At 39.4% G+C, this 22,794-nt stretch overlaps 3 protein-coding genes and 1 pseudogene across 3 annotated transcripts in view; 1 reads left to right on the top strand and 3 right to left on the bottom strand.

Moving 5' to 3' along the window:
• Positions 1-330: 330 nt before the first annotated feature.
• Positions 331-3,070, bottom strand: LOC131307080 (protein FAR1-RELATED SEQUENCE 5-like). Its single transcript, XM_058333497.1, has 4 exons — positions 736-3,070; positions 580-654; positions 495-513; positions 331-411 (listed from the first exon to the last, which is right to left on the bottom strand). The coding sequence occupies exons 1-4, from the start codon at positions 2,955-2,957 to the stop codon at positions 331-333; spliced, it is 2,397 nt and encodes a 798-aa protein (XP_058189480.1). The 5' UTR covers positions 2,958-3,070.
• Positions 3,071-5,311: 2,241 nt separating this feature from the next.
• Positions 5,312-6,235, top strand: LOC131307079 (NAC domain-containing protein 37-like). The gene is made up of 2 exons (XM_058333495.1): positions 5,312-5,765; positions 5,835-6,235. Exons 1-2 carry the CDS (start codon positions 5,312-5,314, stop codon positions 6,233-6,235), a joined length of 855 nt encoding a protein of 284 aa, XP_058189478.1.
• Positions 6,236-13,056: 6,821 nt separating this feature from the next.
• On the bottom strand, positions 13,057-21,343 carry LOC131307078 (disease resistance protein RPV1-like; annotated as a pseudogene).
• The window catches only part of LOC131306344 (NADH dehydrogenase [ubiquinone] 1 beta subcomplex subunit 3-B-like), a 47,548-nt gene continuing 44,447 nt past the window's right edge, over positions 19,694-22,794 (bottom strand). The window contains exon 2 of the mRNA XM_058332526.1: positions 19,694-19,845. The gene's annotated coding sequence lies outside the window, so the exon portion shown is untranslated. The remainder of the gene's footprint in view (positions 19,846-22,794) is intronic.

The following is a 22,794-nucleotide window of genomic DNA, read 5'->3' as shown; positions in this document are numbered from 1 at the left end:
GGAGATTGAACATGATCAGCAATATCATTGTGTATCTTTTTTCGCTTCCAATTTAAAAACTCCAAAGTTCACAAAAGACATCCATTTTACAATCATTGTGTATCTTTTTTCTCCCATTTTACCTCTTCCCCCGTTACAAGTGATTATTGTAGACAAGGTTTAGAAGTGTGATCCTGAAAGGATCATCTAACATTGGCCCGGCTCTAGATTGGGAAGTTGATATAAATAAACACATCATGAATTACCATAACCCGATCCTCCTACAGTAAGAGTTATACAGTACAGTTCTAAAATTAGACCAGAATGGAGAGTGAAACAACCAGAACCACTTCAGTAAAAGCATGAAAATCTAATGCTAATGTCGTCCTTCAGGGCATTCCCAGAGATGGGACCTATTAAATAAGATGGGACCTATTAAAACAGATCCAATAGCAGACAACATCCTCAAAAACACATATCATGTAGCCTGTGCCTTGCTAATGTCATCTCCATACCCGCAAACCCATATAGTTCCTGAAACATAAAAAAAATTAGCATTCAAGTTCGTATTTGACTACCTATTTGAAGTCCGTAATTCACTTAAGCAAACACATACATTCATCGGCAAAGTCGTCGTCGTCGTCGTCGTCATACATAGTAGCATCTTGTGAAGACCTAAAAAAATAAGACAACAAGTACAATATATTATGCATGTAAACAATCAAGTTTAATTTATAAATAGACAAGTACACTTACGTGTTCATAAGCTTCGGACAATTTCTTTTGTCATGCGACTGCCCCAATAACCCACACCCATGACATTTCCTACTTTTCTTGACGGCCTTCTCTTTCCCTCCTTTCAAACGCTTACCACAACCCTTTGCCCTAACTTTCAGTGGTTCTTTCAAACCATGTTGGCTTCCGAGAGAAATAGGCAATTGGATAGAACTCGTTGAACCATCTTGACGAGAACCCCTCATAAATGCAATCTTCTTTTGACTAGATAGCAATGCTTCTCGCACAATTTCAGTTCCTTCTTCATCTAATACAGCGTCATCAAGAACTGTATAAGCAAGTTGAAAGACACCTTGTCGCCTCACCAAAAGTGAACTGTCACATAAGAGTTTTTGATGACTGCCCAAGTCATCAAAAACTCTGCCTGCTTTTGCAGTTTTAGTCCACCTTAGCAAAATGTATGTGCTAGGGAGTTCTCTAATCTGCATTAAAGACAAGTATGCCAACAAGTGTCGACATGGAATTCCGTCAAATTCAAACATCTGACAACTACAACTCACACGGTTCGATGACTTGTCTACCAACACCTCACGACCTCTCGAACCTTCCATTTCTTCCCTATGAACCTTCCACACAGAGCGACATTCATCCTCATGTAGTATCGTAAGAACATATGCACCAACCTGAAATATTTCCTCCTGAAATTTCTTAAATGAATGGAGTGTGTATAACTCACTCATTTTCTTTTCCATCGACCATGAGGTTTTCAGGACTGGCTTCTCATTTATATCTTTGTGGTCCAAATCTAATTCATTATGTCGTAGACGTGCAAGTGCCCTTTCGAACCGTGTCACAAATTCATACATTGAATTATTGTCAGACAAATACCTCTTGAAGAATGCATGAGAAATTTCAGCCCTTTGACTACTTGTCATGTGGGCAGAGAAAATGTGTCTCGTATATGCAGGAACCCATCTGCCACGAATTTCGTACATGGCCTGCAACCATTGATGGGTGGACAAGTTCGATTTTCCTACAATATATGCCCATGTTGCGTCAAACTCTTCAGGGCTCTCGGAATTCCAAATGCATTTCTTGAACTCTTCATAATGTTCTTTGTATGCCAATGCACCTATTTTCTCAGAAAATTTACTAACAATGTGCCAAATACAATATCTATGAAACGTATTGGGAAGAGCACAAGCAATTGCTCTTGTCATTGCCGGATCTTGATCAGTTATGATCATTTTGGGCGGTGGTCCAGGCATCGCTTTCAAAAATTCCTTGAAAAGCCACTCAAATGATTCACTTTTTTCGTCACTTAAGAAGGCACACCCAAAAAGCGTTGTCTGCCCGTGGTGGTTAACCCCTAATAAAGGTGCAAACATCAAGCAATATTTGTTCGTGTTATATGTAGTATCAAATACCACCACGTCACCGAAATACTGATATGACTTCCTAGACGTCGCATCGGCCCAAAAACAATGGGTTAGCCTGTGCTCATCATCTTCCTCGATTGTATACGTAAAACCTTGATTCTTTTCTTTTTCAGTCTCAAAAAGCTCTTTCAACATGTTGGCGTCATGTCCATCTACATATTTCCTCATATCCCTTTGAGAATTATAAAAATCTCGCCGTAAACAGCCAATATTTTCGAGACCCCCAGCTTGCAACTCTAAAACACTCATTTGTTGGCTGGTTGACACATTTGCAGCTGCTAGTTGTTGCGTTAACGCTTTCTGTGCAACTGACACTCGACGATGAGATTTCAAGAAATGCTTCTTTCTTGGCGTCGTAAGAGGGTGGCTATGCCCCTCCACAAATTGGGTCACAACAAACCCTTCACCTGACCGATTTTTTACTACTGTTAATTTTGCACCACATTTCTCCCTAGTTAAACCCCGTTGTCGTTGACTGGCCTCAGAACATTTACTCTCCCCTTCTTTGTAACAAACATACTCTTTCCTAATGGTTTCACGATTCTTATCCGTCTTGCTAGAATTGATTCGCACACTAAAACCAGCTTCGAATGCATAATTGTTATAAGCTTTGAAAACATCCTCTAAGCTTTTAAATTGTTGTGCAATTTTCGGTATCACCTCATTTTTGACTTCAGGAGTGTAAAGTGCTTCAGAAGAATTAGCAGACTCCTCAAAAGGTTGAGAAGGTGACGGTGATAGTAGTTGTATATCATCTACAGACTGCATTCTACCCACCAAAAGACAAAAGAATAAATAAACCATTGTGATTGTAACTATCCTATTTTTCTACATGAGAGAGAGAAATATACCTTTGCAGTGGTGGTGGTGGAAATAAGGGAGTTGGATTGACATTAGAAATTTGTTCTTCTTCCATTTCTTCTTCGTTCCTTCTTAAGAATGCGTAACTGGAAATAGCAAAGACTATCAAATCGAATTAGTATATGAGCAATAAAATTTATAAGCTAACATTTAGTGTTTTGTCAACATTCACAGTGGCACCAAAGCGTATGAAAACAAATGGCCCATCAAAACTCTTATTTTTCAACAAATCAACACAATATCGGCCAAACATTTTGATTTTGTTTCTAAATTAACATCCCTAAACTTGCATAACAACATAACAAAAAGCCCTAATCGAGTAACAGAACAAAAAATCCTAATTATAGCCAAACATAATTGCCATCTTCGTCGTGGATGTGGTTCTAATTACACCGAACCCAAGAATAGAAGTGGGGGTTGGGGTAATACAGGTGGTTCTATAGCTGAATCTCAAAATCAAACTGGTGGGTGGGGCAATACTGGTGTTTCTAAGGCAGAACCAAAGGTTCAAACTGGAGGATGGTCTACGGGTGGGAGTTCTGCCCACTTAAACGCATAACACCAAACTAACCCTTGGGCTTGAAACTCAAATTAAGCACAAACCCAGCAGAAACCCTTGAAAAGATATAATTTTTTCACCAGTAATTTTAAGGAAACGGAGTTGGTGACTACCGGAATCGAGCGACATTGCCGCACTTGATACACTTCGGTTTGTTTGATAGAATGCCTCAGCCGATGGTTTCTAATACTCGGACAAAGTTAAAAATAATAGCTGCTGTGATTATTCTGATCGAGTCGTGCAAAGTTTTGACTTTTACGAACAAAATCAGAGGGCTTCCGCGTGAAAAGCAAGTGTTCTTGGCTTTGGTCGTGTATTCCTAATAAGTTCTCATGGAAGTCTTTAGTTCCATACCAGAAAAAAAGTAAAAAAAAAATTTGTACGCATGCTTTTCGTCACAAAACTATTTTTTGAGGGAAGCCAGACGAGAAATTTTTTTTAAAAAAAGTGCAAAGATTTTAAAGTAAATTTCTTTACGAATTTTACACAACAAACAACTCAGCATAATCGAACCCCCACTCACTCGACTTGAATCGATAAAGATTCTGATATATAACAACTGACCCTAGGGCTTGAATTTCAAATTAAGTACAAATCCAGCACAAACCCATAAAAAGTATGATTTTCTCACGAGCAATTTTTAAGGTAACGGAGGTTGTGACTACCTGGATCGAGCGACGTTGCCGGTGGCTAATGCTGGTGGTTCTAAGTCTGAGAAACCCAGTAATCAAGCTGGTGGATGGGGTACTGCAGGCAAATCAGAACCTGAACCCTTAAATCAAACTGCAGGTTGGGGTAGCACAGGTGGGTCTAAAGCTGAAAAATCCCAAACTGGAGGATGGGGTACTGCAGGGAAATCAGTAGCTAAACCCTTGAATCAAACTGCAGGTTGGGGTGGCTCAGGTGGTTCCAATGCTGAGCCCAAGAATCAAACTGGGGAATGGGGCATTTCAGGTGGGAAGTCGGGCCAATCAGAACCAGATTTTAATTTTTTTGAACGAGAGAGAAAAATATGACAGAGAAAAATATACCTCGTTCTCCAGTCGATCTCCTTCGTTCTTCTCCTCCTCTTCGTTCTTCGTCGTTCGTCCTAAAAAAATCACCTAATTTCAGAGCAATTTCTTCCGATTCAGAAATTTTGAGTTCGAGATTTTTTGAGTTCAAGTTCGAGAGTGAGAGAGAGAGAGAGAGAGAGAGAGAGAGAGAGAGAGAGAGAGAGAGAGAGAGAGAGAGAGAGAGAGAGATACCGTCGTTCGTGAACGTCTTCGTCTCGTCTTCGTCTTCGTTCTTCTTCTCTCCTCGCTCTTCGCGTTTCTCTTCTCTTCTCGTCTGTCTCTCTGGTCTGGACTCTGTTTGAACGAAGAGGTGAGAAAAAAGGGGAAGGGGGAAAGTGTGAGGGGGAGGGGAAAAAGTGTAATTATTGGAGCCTTTTTTCCCTTTTTTAATCCAGGCCGTTGGATTTTAATCCAACGGCTCACAGCACAGTCCCGGACCATTCCCAAATCCGGGATCCTGGATCAGAACCGGAGTGTATATATATATATATATGCACGACGTATTTTTTTTCCAAAAAATTACAATTATTTTTGTGGGGGACAAGGATGGAGATAATACGGTACTACTCTAATACATACATAGCCGACTTTCTATTGTGCTATATATATCCCATCACATTACTTGGACTAAAACAAAGTGAGATCAGAGAGAGAGAGAGAGAGAGAGAGAGAGAGAGAGAGATATGAGCGTACCAGCGGGTTATATGTTTAGGCCTACAGACCAAGAACTTGTTATCGACTTTCTTAGGAAGAAGTCGAAGGGTGCAGAAGCCCTGCCTTGCAACGTCGTTTTCGAGCGCGAGATTTATGGGACTGGAAACAAAGCCCCGTGGCAGATTTTCACCAAGAACGACCCGTGGGAAGAAGGCAGCGTCTACGTTCTCACCAAGTTGATCAAGGCACGCAGCAGCGACAAACGGATAGCTAGAACGGCCGGCTGTGGCTCGTGGCATGGAGAGACCGGTCCTGAACCCATATACGACGAACAGACCGGTCCTGACGACGAACAGACCGATCCTGAACTGATAGGATACAAGAGGATGCTGCGTTTTCAGATCACGAACGAATTGGGAGTGATGGACGAGAGCATGGGAAAAGGCTTTTGGACCATGCGTGAGTTCTCTTTGCAGCCGGATGGTAATAGTAGTTCGAGTACTAGGAAACAATCGCCTAAAGGGGATTAAGTTCTTTGTAGGATAAAAAGAGATAGCTCAAGAGACACCAAGATAGTAAAGTGCACCAAGAAATCTACGAGGAAAGCAGAGAACGTTGAGGCTGTTGCTACTAGTGATGCTGATGTTATAATGGTCCGCAAACCCGCAAAGCATGCTAGGAAGGAGGAGTTTCATGAGCAAGAACAGAAGGTGGAAGCACTAGAAACAGAAAATATAGTTCCTTACTCGCAAGAACTTTTGGAAGCGGAGAAAGAAGGACATTATTCGCAGATGCTTTCCGACGTGGATGCGGATCTTGAACAACTACGTCCTATGTTGGAGTCGGAGCAGCTTGCAAGTATCTGTCTTGATTTTGATGCGTCAGACCCCCGAACCCTATCTTGGCTTCCCCCAACACCTTTCTCGGAAGAATTTTCAAAAGCGGAGGAGTAAGGAAATTATTCGCAAATGCTTTTTGACATGGATGCGGATCTTGATTTTGACGCGTTGGACCCTCAAGCCCTATCTGGGCTCTCCCAAACACCTTTCTCAGAAGAACTTTCGGAAGCAGAGAAGCAAGGAAATTATTCGCAAATGCTTTTTGACATGGATGCGGATCTTGATTTTGATTTGTTGGATCCTCAAGCCCTATCTGGGCTTGCCCAAACACCTTCCTCGGAAGAACTTTTAGAAGCGGAGAAGCAAGAAAATTATTCGCAAATAGTTTTTGACATGGATGCGGATCTTGATTTGGATGCGTTGGACCCTCAAGCCTTATCTGGGATTGCCCAAACACCTTTCTCGGAAGAACTTTCGGAAGCGGAGAAACAAGGAAATTATTCACAAATGCTTTCTTCCATGTCGGATGAAGGAACTAGTTTCTATATTGGAGTCAAAGCAGCTACCAAGTAGTATCGGTCTTGATTCTTGGCTTCCCCAGCCCGACAGTGCCCCAACACCTTTCTTTGAAGAATTTTCGGAAGTGGAGGAGCAAGGAAATTATTCGCAGATGCTTTCTGACGTTGATGTGGATACTGAAGAACTAGTTCCAATATTGGAGTACTTGGAGCAGCTACGTACCAAGTTTCGGTCTTGATTTTGATGCCTTGGACATGTTGAACGAGGAATGGAGCTTGTAAGAGCAAGAGCAAGAGAGTAAAATGTGCATGCGTTGTTTGTTGTTGGAGGGGAAGGAAAAACAAAAGAAATTAATATGAGCAGTATATGTTAGTTTACTAGTAGGTCATTGATCGAGCCCATTCGTCATTCATTTATAAGGAGTCGATCGAAAACAGAATCGTAGATATGGAATGTTCTTGTAACGGAAAGATGAAATTATGGACAATTTGATCTCCACAAATGGACAATCGGTTCTACACAGTAACTATTGCATTCGATGATTTTAAATTTCTGGAACCGTAAGGCCCTCCTATGATTCGTTTCAATTAGTAGAATGGCACGGTACTGGCTTCATCAATGAAAAACTATCAGTCGTCCCAAGCTCATAAAACTCCTTGATTTATCGTCGTAACTCAGGTCAGTTCAGTAATCATGCCAGGGGGATCTAAACCAAATTCCTGTTGAACCATTCAATAAATTTCCAGATAGAATATGCTTTTGTAGTCACAAATCTGTCCTATCTCTAACAAAGATGCCATTTTCATTATAGTTACTAACTCATCGGTTTCTCCAACAGGGGCGAGAAGTACCACTCAATCTCATCCACCGGGCGATCAAGCTTCAAACCAACATTCCACCTTAGCCTCTTGAACCCAACTCCAACCAGCATCGGAATGTACGTTGCATTCAGCTGGTGCCCCAAGCAGAAGAAATGGTCAAGCCACAGCAATCCCCCAGGCCTCAAAACCCTGTACATATCATACAGGGTGAACTCAAGCATCGCATCTGGTATCCAGTTGCTCAGCACGTGCATCGAGTGCACTATGTCTAACGTGTTCTCGAAAAAGGGGAGCAGCTACCAAGAACTAGTTTCCATATTGGAGTCGGAGCAACTACCAAGTTTCGATCTTGATTTTGATGCATTGGACCCTCAAGCCCTATCTTGGTTTCCGCCAACATGGGGAGAGACGGAGTACTGCAGCTGAACGAGGAATATTGGAGCTAGCAAGAGCGAGAGCGAGAGAGTAAACATAGTTGTAAGATTGTAAGATGGTATGTGCGTTGTGGGAGGGGGAATGAGAAACAAAAGAAATTGGAGCTGTAGATTAGTTTATTTCATTGAAGTATTGAACCCATTCATTGTTCATTTATAAGTATCAAAAAAATTCACAGATATTATTGCTTAGACATGAAATGTCGTTTCTATCAGTCATACTATTTTTCCATGCTTTGGAGTTTGGACCTATTTCGCTATATCTAGCTTGTGAATGATTTGCTTCTTTTATTTGCCTACTAGTTTGCTTCTTTTGCCTGGTATGTAGCGTACAATCGCTAAATACCAAAGGGATATGAAAGAGTCACTCTGTCATTTATTTCTCTCATGGTAGTTTATGCCAATTGGATTTTGCTATTTATCTTGTCGTCAATAAAATGATGTCCGATGTTGAAGTGGACGAAAACAATGTACAGATACTGGTTATATTACCTGAAAGTATTTCAGTTTGAGCGGACAAAAACAACGTATAGATGCTACAATTTTCTCACCAAATGCACCTTGACAGCGGTATGTAACTTTGTTGCTTTGTTTGGTCTGGTGGAAATCAGTTCATCATGGGAATTATATCTTGAAACTTTTGAAACTCAGAGCTCCGATGCTGAATTTTTTTCTTCTGTATCATAAATTATTGTTGCTGATAAATTTTGCCTGGCTTGATTTGTTAGTTTTTCATTTTGGTCTGGTGGAAATCAGTTCATCATGGGAATTATATCTTGAAACTTTTGAAACTCAGAGCTCCGATGCTAATTTTTTTCTTCTGTATCATAAATTATTGTTGCTGATAAATTTTGCCTGGCTTGATTTGTTAGTTTTTCATTTCTTTTGCAAGTTAATATCGTTATGAAGAAAAACAAAAAGAGAAGCAAAAGATAAACCAAGCCATTTGCGACAAAAACTGATATCCAACCTACATGCCCCGCACTTTTCAACATAATAATAGGAATAAATAGACTCAAGGCTTTTCTTAGGAAGAGTCTGCTATTCCTATCCCCCATAGTAATATATCGATCCCGAGAGTGCTAGTTTTAACACAAAAATGTAATAGACCTGGCATTGCAATGTTGAATAGTAAGTGAACTCAACAATTAGAAAGTCCCGAACGACTGTCTTCAGAATCAATCTTTCTCAATTTTGGCTAGACTCTGAATTATTCTCGGCTCCCACCTTTCAGTCAAGATACTCTAGCTATCTTTCTTTGTGGAACCCATACCCTTCTGCTTGTTGGTTCACTCTCATGATCCAAATAGACGCAGTTGATCAAGATAAAAAGTATTTTTCTTGGTAACGAAGCATCTGGTGCTGCATATGCATATCTTGCACTTACATTTCTTATCGTGGCAAAGCGAATATTCAGAGGCATGTAGAGGTAAGTCCAGGCTCTCATATTCGTTTCGACCAACAGAGACTCATTGACATATTATTTTGTTTCTTAAGGATAGATTCTTAATCTTTAGATTGAGTCTCACATTGGTAGCATAAATGATCTTGGCCTTTGCAATGCCTCGTAATAAACTTCAGGTTGTTAATTACCCATGGAGATGGAAAAACAATTGAGGTGACTTTCAACTCCCGAGTCTTCTATGGTTATATTGTTTCCAATCCGGCAAAAATACACTAACCGTATCCATAACCGTAGATGTTGGCATGGCTCTCCTATTTTTTCCAAGAACTTTTAGCGGCAGTAGTAAAACCGCCGTTAATAGCTAGAAACCTTTAGCGATTTTTGTATTTTTATAATTGTTTTGTCTGCGGTAATTTACTTTTAGAGGGGTTTTGGGACTATTACTGGCGGTTTTTTAATGCCGCCGATGCAAAAATTTGGCGTAGTGTATTGAAAATTTAAATTTTTTACCTTTGAACATATATTATCCACATTTAATGATTGGTGGTTATCAAATTCTATTGTCCCGTTGTGTGCGCAAGCTGGCCTAGGGACTACGTTATAAAAAAAAAATCTACTGTCAAAAGGAGGAAAAATTTATGATTTGAATGGGGTTGCATCATACGTGGGACAATTTCATTAGGATAAAAAAAAAAGTCACATAATAAATCAATTTATCTGATTAATGAGGAATAAATTTACGAAACCTTTTTCCCCAAAAACTCATTGGCACGTGCTCTTGGGTGTAGAAGTCTAGGACGAGATAAAATTAGGGAATACACCAAACTCTTAATTAGGCTGCATTTTTTTAAAATTAAAATGAGTTGGTTTGTTATTATTTGAATTTTTTTTTTTTTGCATTTTTTAGTTTTGCGCCAAACTTTTGTAGATTATTGATTCGTCTCGACAAGAGTAACAGGTACAGAAGAGATCTATGAAAGAGAACGGAGAAGAGTTTCAGAGGTCTAAGGTTTCTGCGTGAGTCTCTGCTTCGTGCCACAGATTCTGTGGAGATCAGCCTTCGGCCATGGTGAGAGAGGGGTTTGGGCGAGAGAAGGGGTAGGGACCATAGGGTGAGACAAGGGGAATAAGGGATGAGTTCTCTAGCCATTGTGAGCTGTGGCTGCGGGAATGAGAAACTATGCGATAGAGAGTGTAATAATAGGGTTTGAGTTATGTAGACGGTGTAGATTGCACACAAAACAAATATAAAGTATAGATTAAACCCAATTATATAAATATAAGTATTAAGTATATAGTCGGTTCGGTTCGAGGTACCTCGGTTTGGAGTGGTTTGGTTCGGTCGGGGTAGTTCGGTACTGTCGGGTTCGGTTCGGTTCGGTTGATCCAGATTTTAACAAATTAAAACCGAGACCAAACCGAAATAAGTTCGGTTCAGTTTGGTCCACCCCGAACCCAAAATTTTATGTCACCACCCTGACCGAAGACCGAATCGAACAGTCGATTTTTTCGGTCTTTTTTGGTCTGGTCAGGTTCGTAACAACCCTACTTTGCACTACTCAACCGTCCCAAATTACTTTTCCTCTGCAAAAAGTCAACGAAATTTTTGGATCGAAAAATAAAATACTTTCATGCATAATTTTTTGAATTTTTTTACACCAAATTAAAGAACAAATCAAGCACTTTAAACTGGTGCAAAAAAATTATATATGCACGACGTATTTTTTTTCCAAAAAATTACAATTATTTTCGTGAGGGACGAGCAACAGAAGATGGAGGTAGTACGGTACTACTCTAGTACATAAATAGCCGACTTAATTTCTATTCTGCTATATATATCCCCATCACTTTACCTGGACTAACTCAACGTCATATCACTGAGAGAGAGAGAGAGAGAGAGAGAGAGGATTGTCAAAGATTATGGAGAGAGAGAGAGACATGAGCGTAGCAGTGGGTTATAAGTTTAGACCTACAGACCAAGAACTTGTCATCAACTATCTTCGGAGGAAGTGCAAGGGTAAAGCCCTGCCTTGCGACGTCGTTTTCGAGCGCGAGATTTACGGGACTGGAAACAAAGCCCCGTGGCAGATTTTCACCAAGAACGACCCGTGGGAAGAAGGCAGCGTCTACGTTCTCACCAAGTTGATCAAGGCACGCGGCAGCGACAAACGGATAGCTAGAACGGCCGGCTGTGGCTCGTGGCACGGAGAGACCGGTCCTGAACCAATATACGACCGACAGACCAGTCCTGAACTAATATCCGATGAACAGACCGATCCTAAACTGATAGGGTATAAGAGGACGCTGTGTTTTCAGACCACGGACGAATCAGGAGCGTTGGAAAAAGGCCGTTGGATCATGCATGAGTTCGAACAATGGCCTAAAGGAGAATATGTTCTTTGTAGGATAAAAAGAAGATACGACTCAAAAGACACCAAGATATTTCCGAAGAACGTAAAGTGCACCAAGAAATCTACGGGGAGAGCAGAGAATGTTGAGGCTGCTGCTGCTGCTTATGATGCTGATGTTATGCTCCGGAAACCCGCAAAGCGTGCTAGGAGGGAGTCTGAGCAAGAACAGAAGATGGAAGCAACGGAAACACAAACTGTTCCTTACTCGCGAGAACTTTTAGAAGCGGAGAAGGAACTTTCAGAAGCGGAGAAGGAAGGAAATCATTTGCGGATGCTTTCGGCTGACATGGACGCGGATCTTGAAGAACAAGTTCCTACGTTGGAGCAGCTACGAAGTTTTGGTCTTGATTTTGATGCTTCGGACCCTCAAACCCTATCTTGGCTTCCCCCGACACCTTTCTCTGAAGAATCTTTGGAAACGGAGAAGCAAGAAAATTATTCACAAATGCTTCTTGACATGGATGCGGATCTTGAAGAACGAGTTCCTATACTGGAGTCGAAGCAGCTACAAAGTTTCCCTCAAACCCTATCTTGGCGTCCCGCGACACCTTCCTCAGAAGAATTTTCGGAAATGGAGAAGCAAGGAGACTATCCACGAATGCTTCTTAACATGGATGCGGATCTTGAAGAACAAGTTCCTATATTGGAGTCGGAGCAGCTACCAAGTTTCGGTCTAGATTTTGATGCCTCGGACCCTCATACCCTATCCGGGCTTGGCCCAACACATTTCTCAGTAGAATTTTTGGAAGTGGAGAGGCAGGGAAATTACTCACAAAGGCTTTCGGACATGGATGCGGATTTTGAAGAACTAGTTTCCATATTGCAATGGGAGCCGCTACCCAGTTTCGATCTCGATTTTGATGCGTTGGGCCCTCAAGTTGTTGCAGATAAATTTTGGCTTGTTTGATTTGTTAGTTTTGCATTTCTTTCGCAAGTTGATATCGTTGAAATCCCAAAGCATGAGTTCTCTTTGTGAGACTGTGTTTATATTAAAAGTTAACAGTCCCATATTTGATTTTTATTTACGTATTAATTAATATTTTTACAGTCCATAAAAATGTATAGTGAACGTGATTGTGTGCGTATTTAACAATGAGTTTTCTTTGAGATATTGAGAGCTCATTTTTTGTTTTGGAAAAAAAAATGAGCTCTCAACAGCTCGAAGAAAACTAATCGAGAGCTCATTTCGTGGGAGCACATTCCTCGATAGCATTCCAAGTTTGATATAACTCTGGTTTTTCCTCTCCCTAATAAGGCATACCAAGACTGCACGCGAGGAAGACACATTATATGCGGATGCTATGCTAAACCAGATGCTGATTCTAATGAGAAATATTGACAATTCTCAACCTGCATTACTCAATTTTGGCATCTTGATATGATTTTGATTAAACAAGATTTTTAAAACCACTAGCTTGATAGAGAGAGAGAGAGAGAGAGAGCGCACCTGTACAGTACATCTGATTCTTGTTTTTGTCATATTGTTGAACAATTCCACCTCTTTGGTTCCAATCAATTCCGTGTTGAACAATCCCAAATCATTGATCATTTCCGGAAAAAAGTCCCCTATGGGTGCTAACTTGAACAATCCCTGGACCTCAACTAGCTTGTTACACTCGCTCACATCCAAAAACAGCGAATTCAACAGGTTTGGTAGATTTGTTATTCTTTTCAAAGATGTGCAATGTACTGCCTTGAGCTTGACTAAACTCGAGGGAAGTTCAGGAAGTGATTGGAGGCCAGTGCATGAATCTACCCAAAGGTCCTGGAGCATACAAAGACCTTTGATGCTCTCCGGTAGGGTATTAATTGGGTTTTCACTAAGATTCAAGTACTGCAACAAAGACAGGCTACTAGGATCAATGGGAATGGCATCATTTGAAAGGTTGTAGTTTGCAAGGCTTAATTTCACTAATGAGTGTGATAAAGAAGCCAAAGCAAATCCGATGGACTCTAGGCTTCTACTTCTTTTGGATACCCAAGACCAGAAGCGAGCCTTCCATGATTTCACCTCACCGGTGGTAGGCACCAATTGGTTAACAGCGACTTTGTCTGCATGGAGCACTGTCAAGGATTCAAGCTTTCCAAGTTCAATAGGCAACTCAATGAGATTTGAGCAACCAGAGAGAATGAGTTTTTCAAGGGAATTCAACTGACAAATGCTTTTTGGAAGCTTTCGAAGATTTGTGCAATCTCTTAGATTCAGAAAAACCAATCGTTCCAGTTCTCCAATGGATTCATGAACTTCAACCAATCTTATGCAATCTTTCGGAATCAACCTTTCGAGTTTAGGGAGTCTGGAGAAATCAGGGGTTTTAGTAAGACTATGGGAATGACTCAGATTAAGAAATCTCAATAACTTAAGCACCTGTTCCAGTAAAAAAAAGCGAGGAGAAATCAATGAACGACATGAAATGAGTTCTCCATTACTTAATGTAATCACAAAAGTAGAGAATTTAATCTGGCATACCTTGGTTCCGCTCCAAACTTGTTTCAAGCTGCTGTTACGTATTTCAAGAGCTACCAGGCTTTCAAGAGGAAAATCATTGGGTGTAGATTTTAAAGGAAATCCGCGCCAGTAGACCCATTTCAATTTTTTAGGAAATTCCTTATAGCAGCCAGTGAGCTTAACATAATAGAGCAGAAGTAGTCTCAATTCGTGCATCCTCGCAAATGCATCAGTTTTCAAGCCTGCCTCATTAGCAATTTTTGAGAGAGCATCTATTGAGTGCCTTGAGAAGTCAAGCCGTCTTCGTTTCAATGACCTACCTCGGTCTATCAACAGTAATTCGTCAAGAATTTCTTGGGAACGCTTTCTTTTTGCGTCATTAGATTCACTACTGAAGATTGGTCCAACAGACTGGCCTTCCATAAACATTTGCATGTCAAGCACAAGGCCTTTGACTGTTTCAGTACCCTGATAATAGTAAATCTGATAAGTAACTTATCATCCAAGAAAACACCAAATGGAAGGGAGAAACATGTTTCTTACCGTTTTCTCAGATAATACAGAAAGCAAATCATTGTGATTCCATATTCTGCTACGCTGCCCAGGCTCCTCCGGTGATTCTTGGCGAACAATCTCTCTTCCCATGTCCAGAATCAAGTCGTGTGTCTTCATCTTGTTATCTTCACCAATCATTAAGAGACAGCGATCAATAAGATTTTGAATCCCAACTATGGTGAAAAAATCACATTCGTCTAGTATTCGAACCACATAATCTTTGTCCTTTCCAATAAAGAAGCAGACAATGTCGAGGAATAAGTTCTTGTCATGGTCTTCATCCAGAGAATCATAGCTTACCTTAAGCTTTTTAAGGATTTGACTGTCTGAAATTGCTTCCAATTTCTTTATTGCACTCTCCCAAACATCTATGTTTCTTCCAGACATTGAAGATCCCAGTACTTGAAGTGCTACAGGGACAATGCTGTAGAACTCTTTCTGAGAGCTCAACGTAACCTTCTATTGGATGGTCTTGTCCAAAGGCATGCCAACTAAAGAGCTGAAGTGATTCTTTATCATCCAGTTCCTGAACCTTATACATCTCACACACCTCATGAGCCTTGAGCAATCGCTCATGTCTAGTTGTTATGATAATTTTGCTTCCCGGATAAAACCATTGTCGCATCCCCGTTACAGCTTTTAATTGATCTAAATCATCAACATCATCAAGAACAAGAAGAACTCTTTTGCAGCTTACAGCATTTTTAATCTTAATGACTCCTTCATCAACATTGTGTACCTTTTCGGCCTTCTTCTTCAAAATATCCGAGAGAAGTTGCCTTTGTAAACGAACCAAACCATTGGGTTGTTCTGAAGCTGCTCTAACATTTGCAAGAAAGCTACTGCCATCAAATTTGTCGAAGTTTTGGTTATAAGCAGTTTTGGCAATTGTGGTCTTCCCTATTCCACCCATACCATAAATCGCCAATACACCAACTTCAGTCGACCCATCTTGTAGCCACAAATTAATGTTCTTGACGCGAGCATCAATACCAACTAGGTGCGATGCAACATTCAAAACTGTGCGATTCAACTTACTTGAAATCTGTTTAACGATTTCCTGGATAAATTTCGACTCATGCCTACAAAGCAGAGGAAGCAATGTCTTGAGAAATGAAATTAAAATTTACAAACTAACTTTTCCTAGCAAAATTATCAAAAAAAAAAAGAAAGAGAGGCTAATGGTGCATAATACTTAATTTCCATAGCAAAATTACCAATCAGCTTCATTTTCCAAAACCTTCCCTCCAAGATTAGCAACATCTGTGAGAGCCTCCCTCCATCTCTTCACCCTTTCCTTCTTCTCATCAGTCCCCGCCTCCTCTTCATGCCTACCAAACGCTTGTAAAAACGCCCCACTCTGTTTCCTCACATGAGACGGGTCCACGTCGTAGAAAACAGGCAAAACAACCTGCCCGCAAACCCTCCGGCGCTCCGCGATCTTCACCAGCTCATCGAGGCACCACGCGGAAGAAGCGTAACCTTTGGAGAAAACTACGAGTGAAATCTTGGATTGGGCAATTGCTCTTTCGAGCTCGTACTTGATGTCTTCGCCTGTTTGGATTTCGTCGTCGTCTTTGAAGGTGTGGATTCCTGATGCAGGCCGAAACCCGCAAAGGATGGGATAGTCCCGGGAAGCCACTCACCGAGGGCAACGGAATCACTCGACGTTGCTAATCGCGGAAGACACTCACGCAACCAAGTCACACACTTGATTGTCGGAGGAATCAGTCACTCTCAAGCAAGGAAACACTTGCACATATTTTTCATAAACTCAAAACTCTCTCCTTTTCATTTCATTAGAACTCATATAAATAGGCATTACAAAATATGACTCATCAAGACTCATGAAGACTAATAATAAATACTAACAAGACTTTGACTCCAAACTACTAGGAAGACTCTAGAGAAAATAAAAGACAACTAGATTCATATAAAATGATAGAAAGACTCATAAAAAAAATACCAAACAACTAGACTCTTTGACTAGAAGCTAGAAAGACACTTCAACATGAATTTTACGTCATTTTCAATACCCATTAACACGCACGCTCCTGCATCAATTCCGGCTTGGGTTAGGGATGTGTGGAGGTGGTCGATGAAGGTCTTGCGGAGGTCTTTGCCTCGGAAGCTCAAGAAGACTTGGTAGGCGTGGCGGGAGGTGGAAGTGGAGGCCTCGTGGGTTCTTGGAGCGGCCATTGGAAGAAGCTTGAAGAGTGAGAGACGGATGAGAGAGAGAAGTTAGAGAAAGTTTGGAAGCATAAAGTCAACTTCGTAGCAAAATTTTCACAAAGTCAATGAAATGATCACAAAGTCAACTTTGTAACTATTGATCAACTTTGAAATGATCGCCGTGAAAAAAAAAAAAAAAAACACTTTGAAATGATCAGAGTGGAGGAGTGGGTGAACATTGCTGTAGTGCGACTCTCATCGCATACGGCTCGCACAAAAGCTACTAAATCCATCTCGAACCTTTTCTTCCACCTCTCCTCTCCTATTCTTGATCAAACTTACGTTCCCCAAGCATCATGAAATAGAGGTCCTTTCCTTCGCCTATTATGTGTATCGGTTTGGCTTCGTCCCGAACCAAGGATGCATTTTGATGGGCGTGGGCGTGTAGAAAGGCCGACTATTACATAAGTACAACGACAAGCCAAGTCAAAAGCGACTTGGTTCTTTTTTCGTTGTCAGATCAAAAATCAATTATGACCGGTAATTAATAATTCTTACCAGTCATAATTAAAAATTATATCTCAACCACTCGCTGTCAAGATCGATGGTCTATGAGCGCCCTACAGGGTGCCTTGTAAGGCCTTGCACTACAGGGTTTTCCAATCCCCCAAACCTGGGATCGAATCCGGTCATGTTTTCTCCGACCAGTTTGGTCAAGTTTTTGAATTGGAGCCGTTCAAAAGTGTTTTAGACGGCCTAGATCTGTTTGGCAACAATTTTAATTACAAAATATCCAAAACACTCCGAACAAATTTGGGCCATCTGGACGGCCTGGTGTTGGAGGAAACTTGACCTGATCTGACCCCAGGTTGTTCGTTTTGGTATTTGGATTTTGGATTTTGAATGGAGAGAGATAGAGAGAGAAATGACGATTACAAGAAAATTTACTGAAGACTGTGCGCTGAGAAAGAATCCATTATTCTAAAAATACACTCACTAACGACATTTAGATTGTACATTCAATTTATATTTGATATGAAACCTAGTCCTCTGTTGTAGTTGAATATAAGGTAGCCATGCAACCGTGATATAATAATGACAATTAAATCCGTTGAATTTTTTATGTTTGTTGATTAGGTCACCTACGTAAATTTTTGCCTCTATCAGGTTTAGGAAGCTCCATCATCGGCACAAAGATTGAATAATAGAATGATATTTTCCATTCAATTAAGTATCTAGCTATAAGCCATCAACTTCATCTTGGTACGAAAGACCTAATTGATATTATGTAAATTGTAAAAGATAGACGATTTCGATAAATAAAAAAAAAACACCTTACGTGGGGCTCAAATGGTGTATTATTAGATTTTAATGTTGTATTGAAATTGAACGATGAGATTTATTGAAGTATGAAACTTCAAGGACTAACTATGTAATTTATCCTAAAAAATAACAACATTCTTTTAAAAAAAATAGGAACGAAGGTGCAAGACTTGAACCCCAGATCTTTTAGATAAATGTCTGGTATTTAATTTACCTATATATTTTGTTTCGGTATAACTATTGTGGATTTTTTATGACATATTTTTATTTTGTTATGGAATATATCATCACAAAAAAAATATCTGACAGGTTGTGGTAAGGTAACGCCACTTTATGGTTTTATTATAACAATTGTGGTTATATTATTTAATTATGGTATGGTATTTTTCCGATTATAATTAGTGTTAACTGAACAAGCTAATTGAATTTTTTTTATACGACACGTTGTGGGTATGAAAACATCAATTTATGGTGTTGTCATAACAAATTTGGTTATATTACTGAATTTGTGGTATTTTAGCCGTGTCTTATTATGGAATATTTTAATCAATTTCTTTTGGTATGACACATTGTGGTAAAAAAAACGTCAATTTATGGTATTATCATAACAATTGTGGTTTGTTATATAATTTGTGGTATTTACATGTGTTTTCTTTCGATACGACACATTATGGTAAGAAAATAACAATTTTAGGTGTTATCATAACAATTGTGCTATTTTATAAATATTTTTGGCTTGGGTATAACAATTGTTGATTTTGGTTTGAGAATTTTTGATTTTGTTACGGAATATCATACAAGTCAAAGAATTTTTGATACAACTCATTGTGGTAAGATAATGACAATTTATGGTATTGTTATAACATTTATGGCTAGCATTATTTAATTTTTGATATTGTACGCATATATTTGGTTGGGATACAAATATTATGAATTTTTGTACAAATAATTATGGTTATATAATAACAATATTTTTTAATTATGGATAACCCTGTTCAACAGGTAAATTTTAAAGTATAAGTCGTAACTAGCATCATAAATATGCATTAGAAAACCAAAAATCGGCATAATGAAAATCACAAATTGTCATAATTTAGACATACGGTATACCATGTATACCATAGCTTCCCCTTATTTTTATTTATACTTCTTAGCAATATAATTGGAAACTTGTTTCCTGATTTTGTAAACACAAAATCAAAAACTGAACGCGGTACCAAAATGAACGTTTGTTGAAGTTGCTTAGAAAATGTTTGGCCTACCCAAAACTTCATAGTAGTGCAAATCATATTCCATACATTTAGATGAACCAGAATTTATGCGGAGCCCTTTGGCCTGATAATTAAAAGAAAATGCATTGCACTACTCAGTGCAGAAAATTGCAACTCAATCAAAGTGGCCAATTAACAAATGAGAATATTATGGAAGAGAAATTAGCTTCGATACATTTTTAAGCTAGTAAATTTAGCGACAATGTAATTTCTGTTCACGAAATCAATACTCCAAAGTTCATCACTAGTTCAAATATAATCTTCAACAAGCCAAAAGCAACACGTTCAGGTGCAGCGAAAGCTTTATTAAAACATCTAACTTAGATACATGATCAAGGCTCGTTCCTTGGCACCAAGCATCCACCTGCAAAAACAAGCATTTGGAAAAAAAACCAATTTAGGGAAGACGTACATTGTTTTTTAGGGATGAGATATACAACAAAAAAACAAGGAATATTGATTTTGATTTTGATGCGTTGGACCCTCAAGCCCTATCTTGGTTTCCGCCACCATGAGGAGAGACAGAGTACTGCAGCTAAACGAGGAATATTGGAGCTAGCCAGAGCGAGAGTGAGAGAGTAAACATAGTTGTATGATTGTAAGATGGTATGTGTGTTGTGGGAGGGGGAATGAGAAACAAAAGAAATTGGAGCTGTAGATGTAGATGTTTATTTCATTGAACCCATTCATTGTTCATTTATAAGTAACAAAAAAATTCATAGATATTATTGCTTAGAAATGAAATGTTGTTTTTATCAGTCATAAGATTTTTCCATGCTTTGGAGTATAGACCTACTTCTCTATATCTTGCGAATGGTTTGCTTCTTTTATTTGCCTACTGGTTTGCTTCTTTTGCACGGTATGTAGCGTACAATCACTAAATACCAAAGGGATATGAAAGAGTCACTCTGTCATTTATTTCTCTCATCGTAGTTTATGCCTATTGGATTTTGCTATTTATGTTGTCATCAATAAAATGATGTCCGATGTGATGAATTGAATAAGGTTGTTGAAGTGGACAAAAACAACGTACAGATACTAGTTATATTACCTAAAAGAAGTATTTCAGTTTGAGTGGACGAAAACAACGTACAGATGCTACAATTTTCTCACCAAATGCTCCTTGACAGCGGTATGAAACTTTGTTGCTTTGTTTGGTCTGGTGGAAATCAGTTCATCATGGGAATTATGTCTTGAAACTTTTGAAACTCAGAGCTCCGATGCTGAATTTTTTTCTTCTGTTTCATAAATTATTGTTGCTGGTAAATTTTGCTTGTTAGTTTTTCATTTCTTTCGCAAGTTAACATCGTTATGAGGAAAAACAAAAAGAGAAGCAAACGAAAAACCAAGCCATTTGCGACAAAAACCGATATCCAACCTACATGCCCCACACTTTTCAACATAATACTAGGAATAGATAGACTAAAGGCTTTTCTTAGGAAAAGTCTGCTATTCCGATCCCCCATAGTAATATATCAATCCCGAGAGTGGTAGTTTTAACACACTAAATGTAATAGATCTGGCATTGCAATGCTGAATAGTAAGTAAACTCAACATGCAATTAGAAAGTCCTGAACGACTTTGTCTTCACAATCAATCCTTCTCAATTTTGGCTAGACTCTGAATCTTTCTCAGCTCTCACCTTTCAATCAAGATACTCTAGCTATCTTTCTTTGTGGAACCCATACCCTTCTGCTTGTTGGTTCACTCTCATGATCCAAATAGACGCAGTTGATTAAGATAAAAAGTATTTTTCTTGGTAATGAAGTATTTGGTGCTGCATATGCATATCTTGCACTTACATTTCTTATCGCGGCAAAGCGAATATTCGGAGGCATGTAGAGGTAAGTCCAGGCTCTCATATTCGTTTCGACCAACAGAGACTCATTGACATATTATTTTGTTTCTTAAGGATAGATTCTTATCTTTAGATTGAGTCTCACATTGGTAGCATAAATGATCTTGGCCTTTGCAATGCCGCGTAATAAACTTTAGGTTGTTAATTACCCGTGGAGATGGAAAAACAATTAAGGTGACTTTCAACTCCCGAGTCTTCTATGGTTATATTGTTTCCAATCCAGCAAAAATACACTAACCATATTCATAACCGTAGATGTTGGCATGGCTCTCCTATTTTTTCCAAGAACTTTTAGCGGCAGTAGTAAAACCGCCGTTAATAGCTAGAAACCTTTACCCATTTTTGTATTTTTTATAATTGTTTTGTCGGCGGTAATTTACTTTTAGAGGGATTTTTGGACTATTACTGGGGGTTTTTTAACGCCGCCGATGCAAAAATTTGGCGTAGTGTATTGAAAATTTAAATTTTTTACCATTGAACGTATATTATCCACATTTAATGATTGGTGGTTATCAAAATCTATTGTCCCGTTGTGCGCGCAAGCTGGCCTAGGGACTACGTTATAAAAAAAAATATTCTACTGTCAAAAGGAAGAAAAATTTATGATTTGAATGGGGTTGCATCATATGTGGGACAATTTCATTAGGATAAAAAAAAAAAGTCACAGAATAAATCAATTGATCTGATTAATGAGGAATAAATTTACAAAACCTTTTTCCCCAAAAACTAATTGGCACGTGCTCTTGGGTGTAGAAGTCTAGGACGAGATAAAATTAGGGAATACACCAAACTCTTAATTAGGCTGCATTTTTGTAAAATTAAAATGAGTTGGTTTGTTATTATTTGAATTTTTTTTTTGCATTTTTTAGTTTTGCGCCAAACTTTTGTAGATTATTGATTCGTCTCGACGAGAGTAACAGGTATAGAGAGAGATCTATGAAAGAGAACGGAGAAGAGTTTCAGAGGTTTGAGGTTTCTACGTCAGTCTCTGCTTCGTGCCACAGATTCTGTGGAGATCAGCCTTCGGCCATGGCGAGAGAGGGGTTTGGGCGAGAGAAGGGGTAGGGACCATAGGGTGAGACAAGGGAAATAAGGGATGAGTTCTCTAGCCATTGTGAGCTGTGGCTGCGGGAATGAGAAACTCTAAGATAGAGAGGGTAATAATAGGGTTTGAGTTATGTAGACGGTGTAGATTGCACACAAAACAAATATAAGGTATAGATTAAACCCAATTATATAAATATAAGTATCAAGTATATAGTCGGTTCGGTTCGAGGTACTTCGGTTTGGAGTGGTTCGGTTCGGTCGGGGTAGTTCGGTCCTGTCGGGTTCGGTTTGGTCCGGTCGATCCAGATTTTAACAAAACCGAGACCTAACCGAAATAAGTTCGGTTCAGTTTGGTCCACCCTGAACCCAAAATTTTATGCCACCACCTTGACCGAAGACCGAATCGAA

Source organism: Rhododendron vialii, chromosome 11a (assembly GCF_030253575.1).
Source record: "Rhododendron vialii isolate Sample 1 chromosome 11a, ASM3025357v1".
Taxonomy (NCBI): domain Eukaryota; kingdom Viridiplantae; phylum Streptophyta; class Magnoliopsida; order Ericales; family Ericaceae; genus Rhododendron; species Rhododendron vialii.
The sequence above is the reverse complement of the archived record's forward strand: the minus strand, read 5'-3'. Positions and strand labels throughout refer to the sequence as shown.

What these genes read in the sequence shown, in the direction of transcription:
- LOC131307080 (XM_058333497.1), bottom strand. Translation starts at nt 2,957, where the DNA reads ATGGTTTATTTATTCTTTTGTCTTTTGGTGGGTAGAATGCAGTCTGTA. An exon ending in TGTCCGAAGCTTATGAACAC is followed by an intron (nt 655 to 735) that starts GTAAGTGTACTT and finishes TTATTTTTTTAG; the next exon opens with GTCTTCACAAGATGCTACTA.
- LOC131307079 (XM_058333495.1), top strand. Translation starts at nt 5,312, where the DNA reads ATGAGCGTACCAGCGGGTTATATGTTTAGGCCTACAGACCAAGAACTT. An exon ending in GTTCTCTTTGCAGCCGGATG is followed by an intron (nt 5,766 to 5,834) that starts GTAATAGTAGTT and finishes GGATAAAAAGAG; the next exon opens with ATAGCTCAAGAGACACCAAG.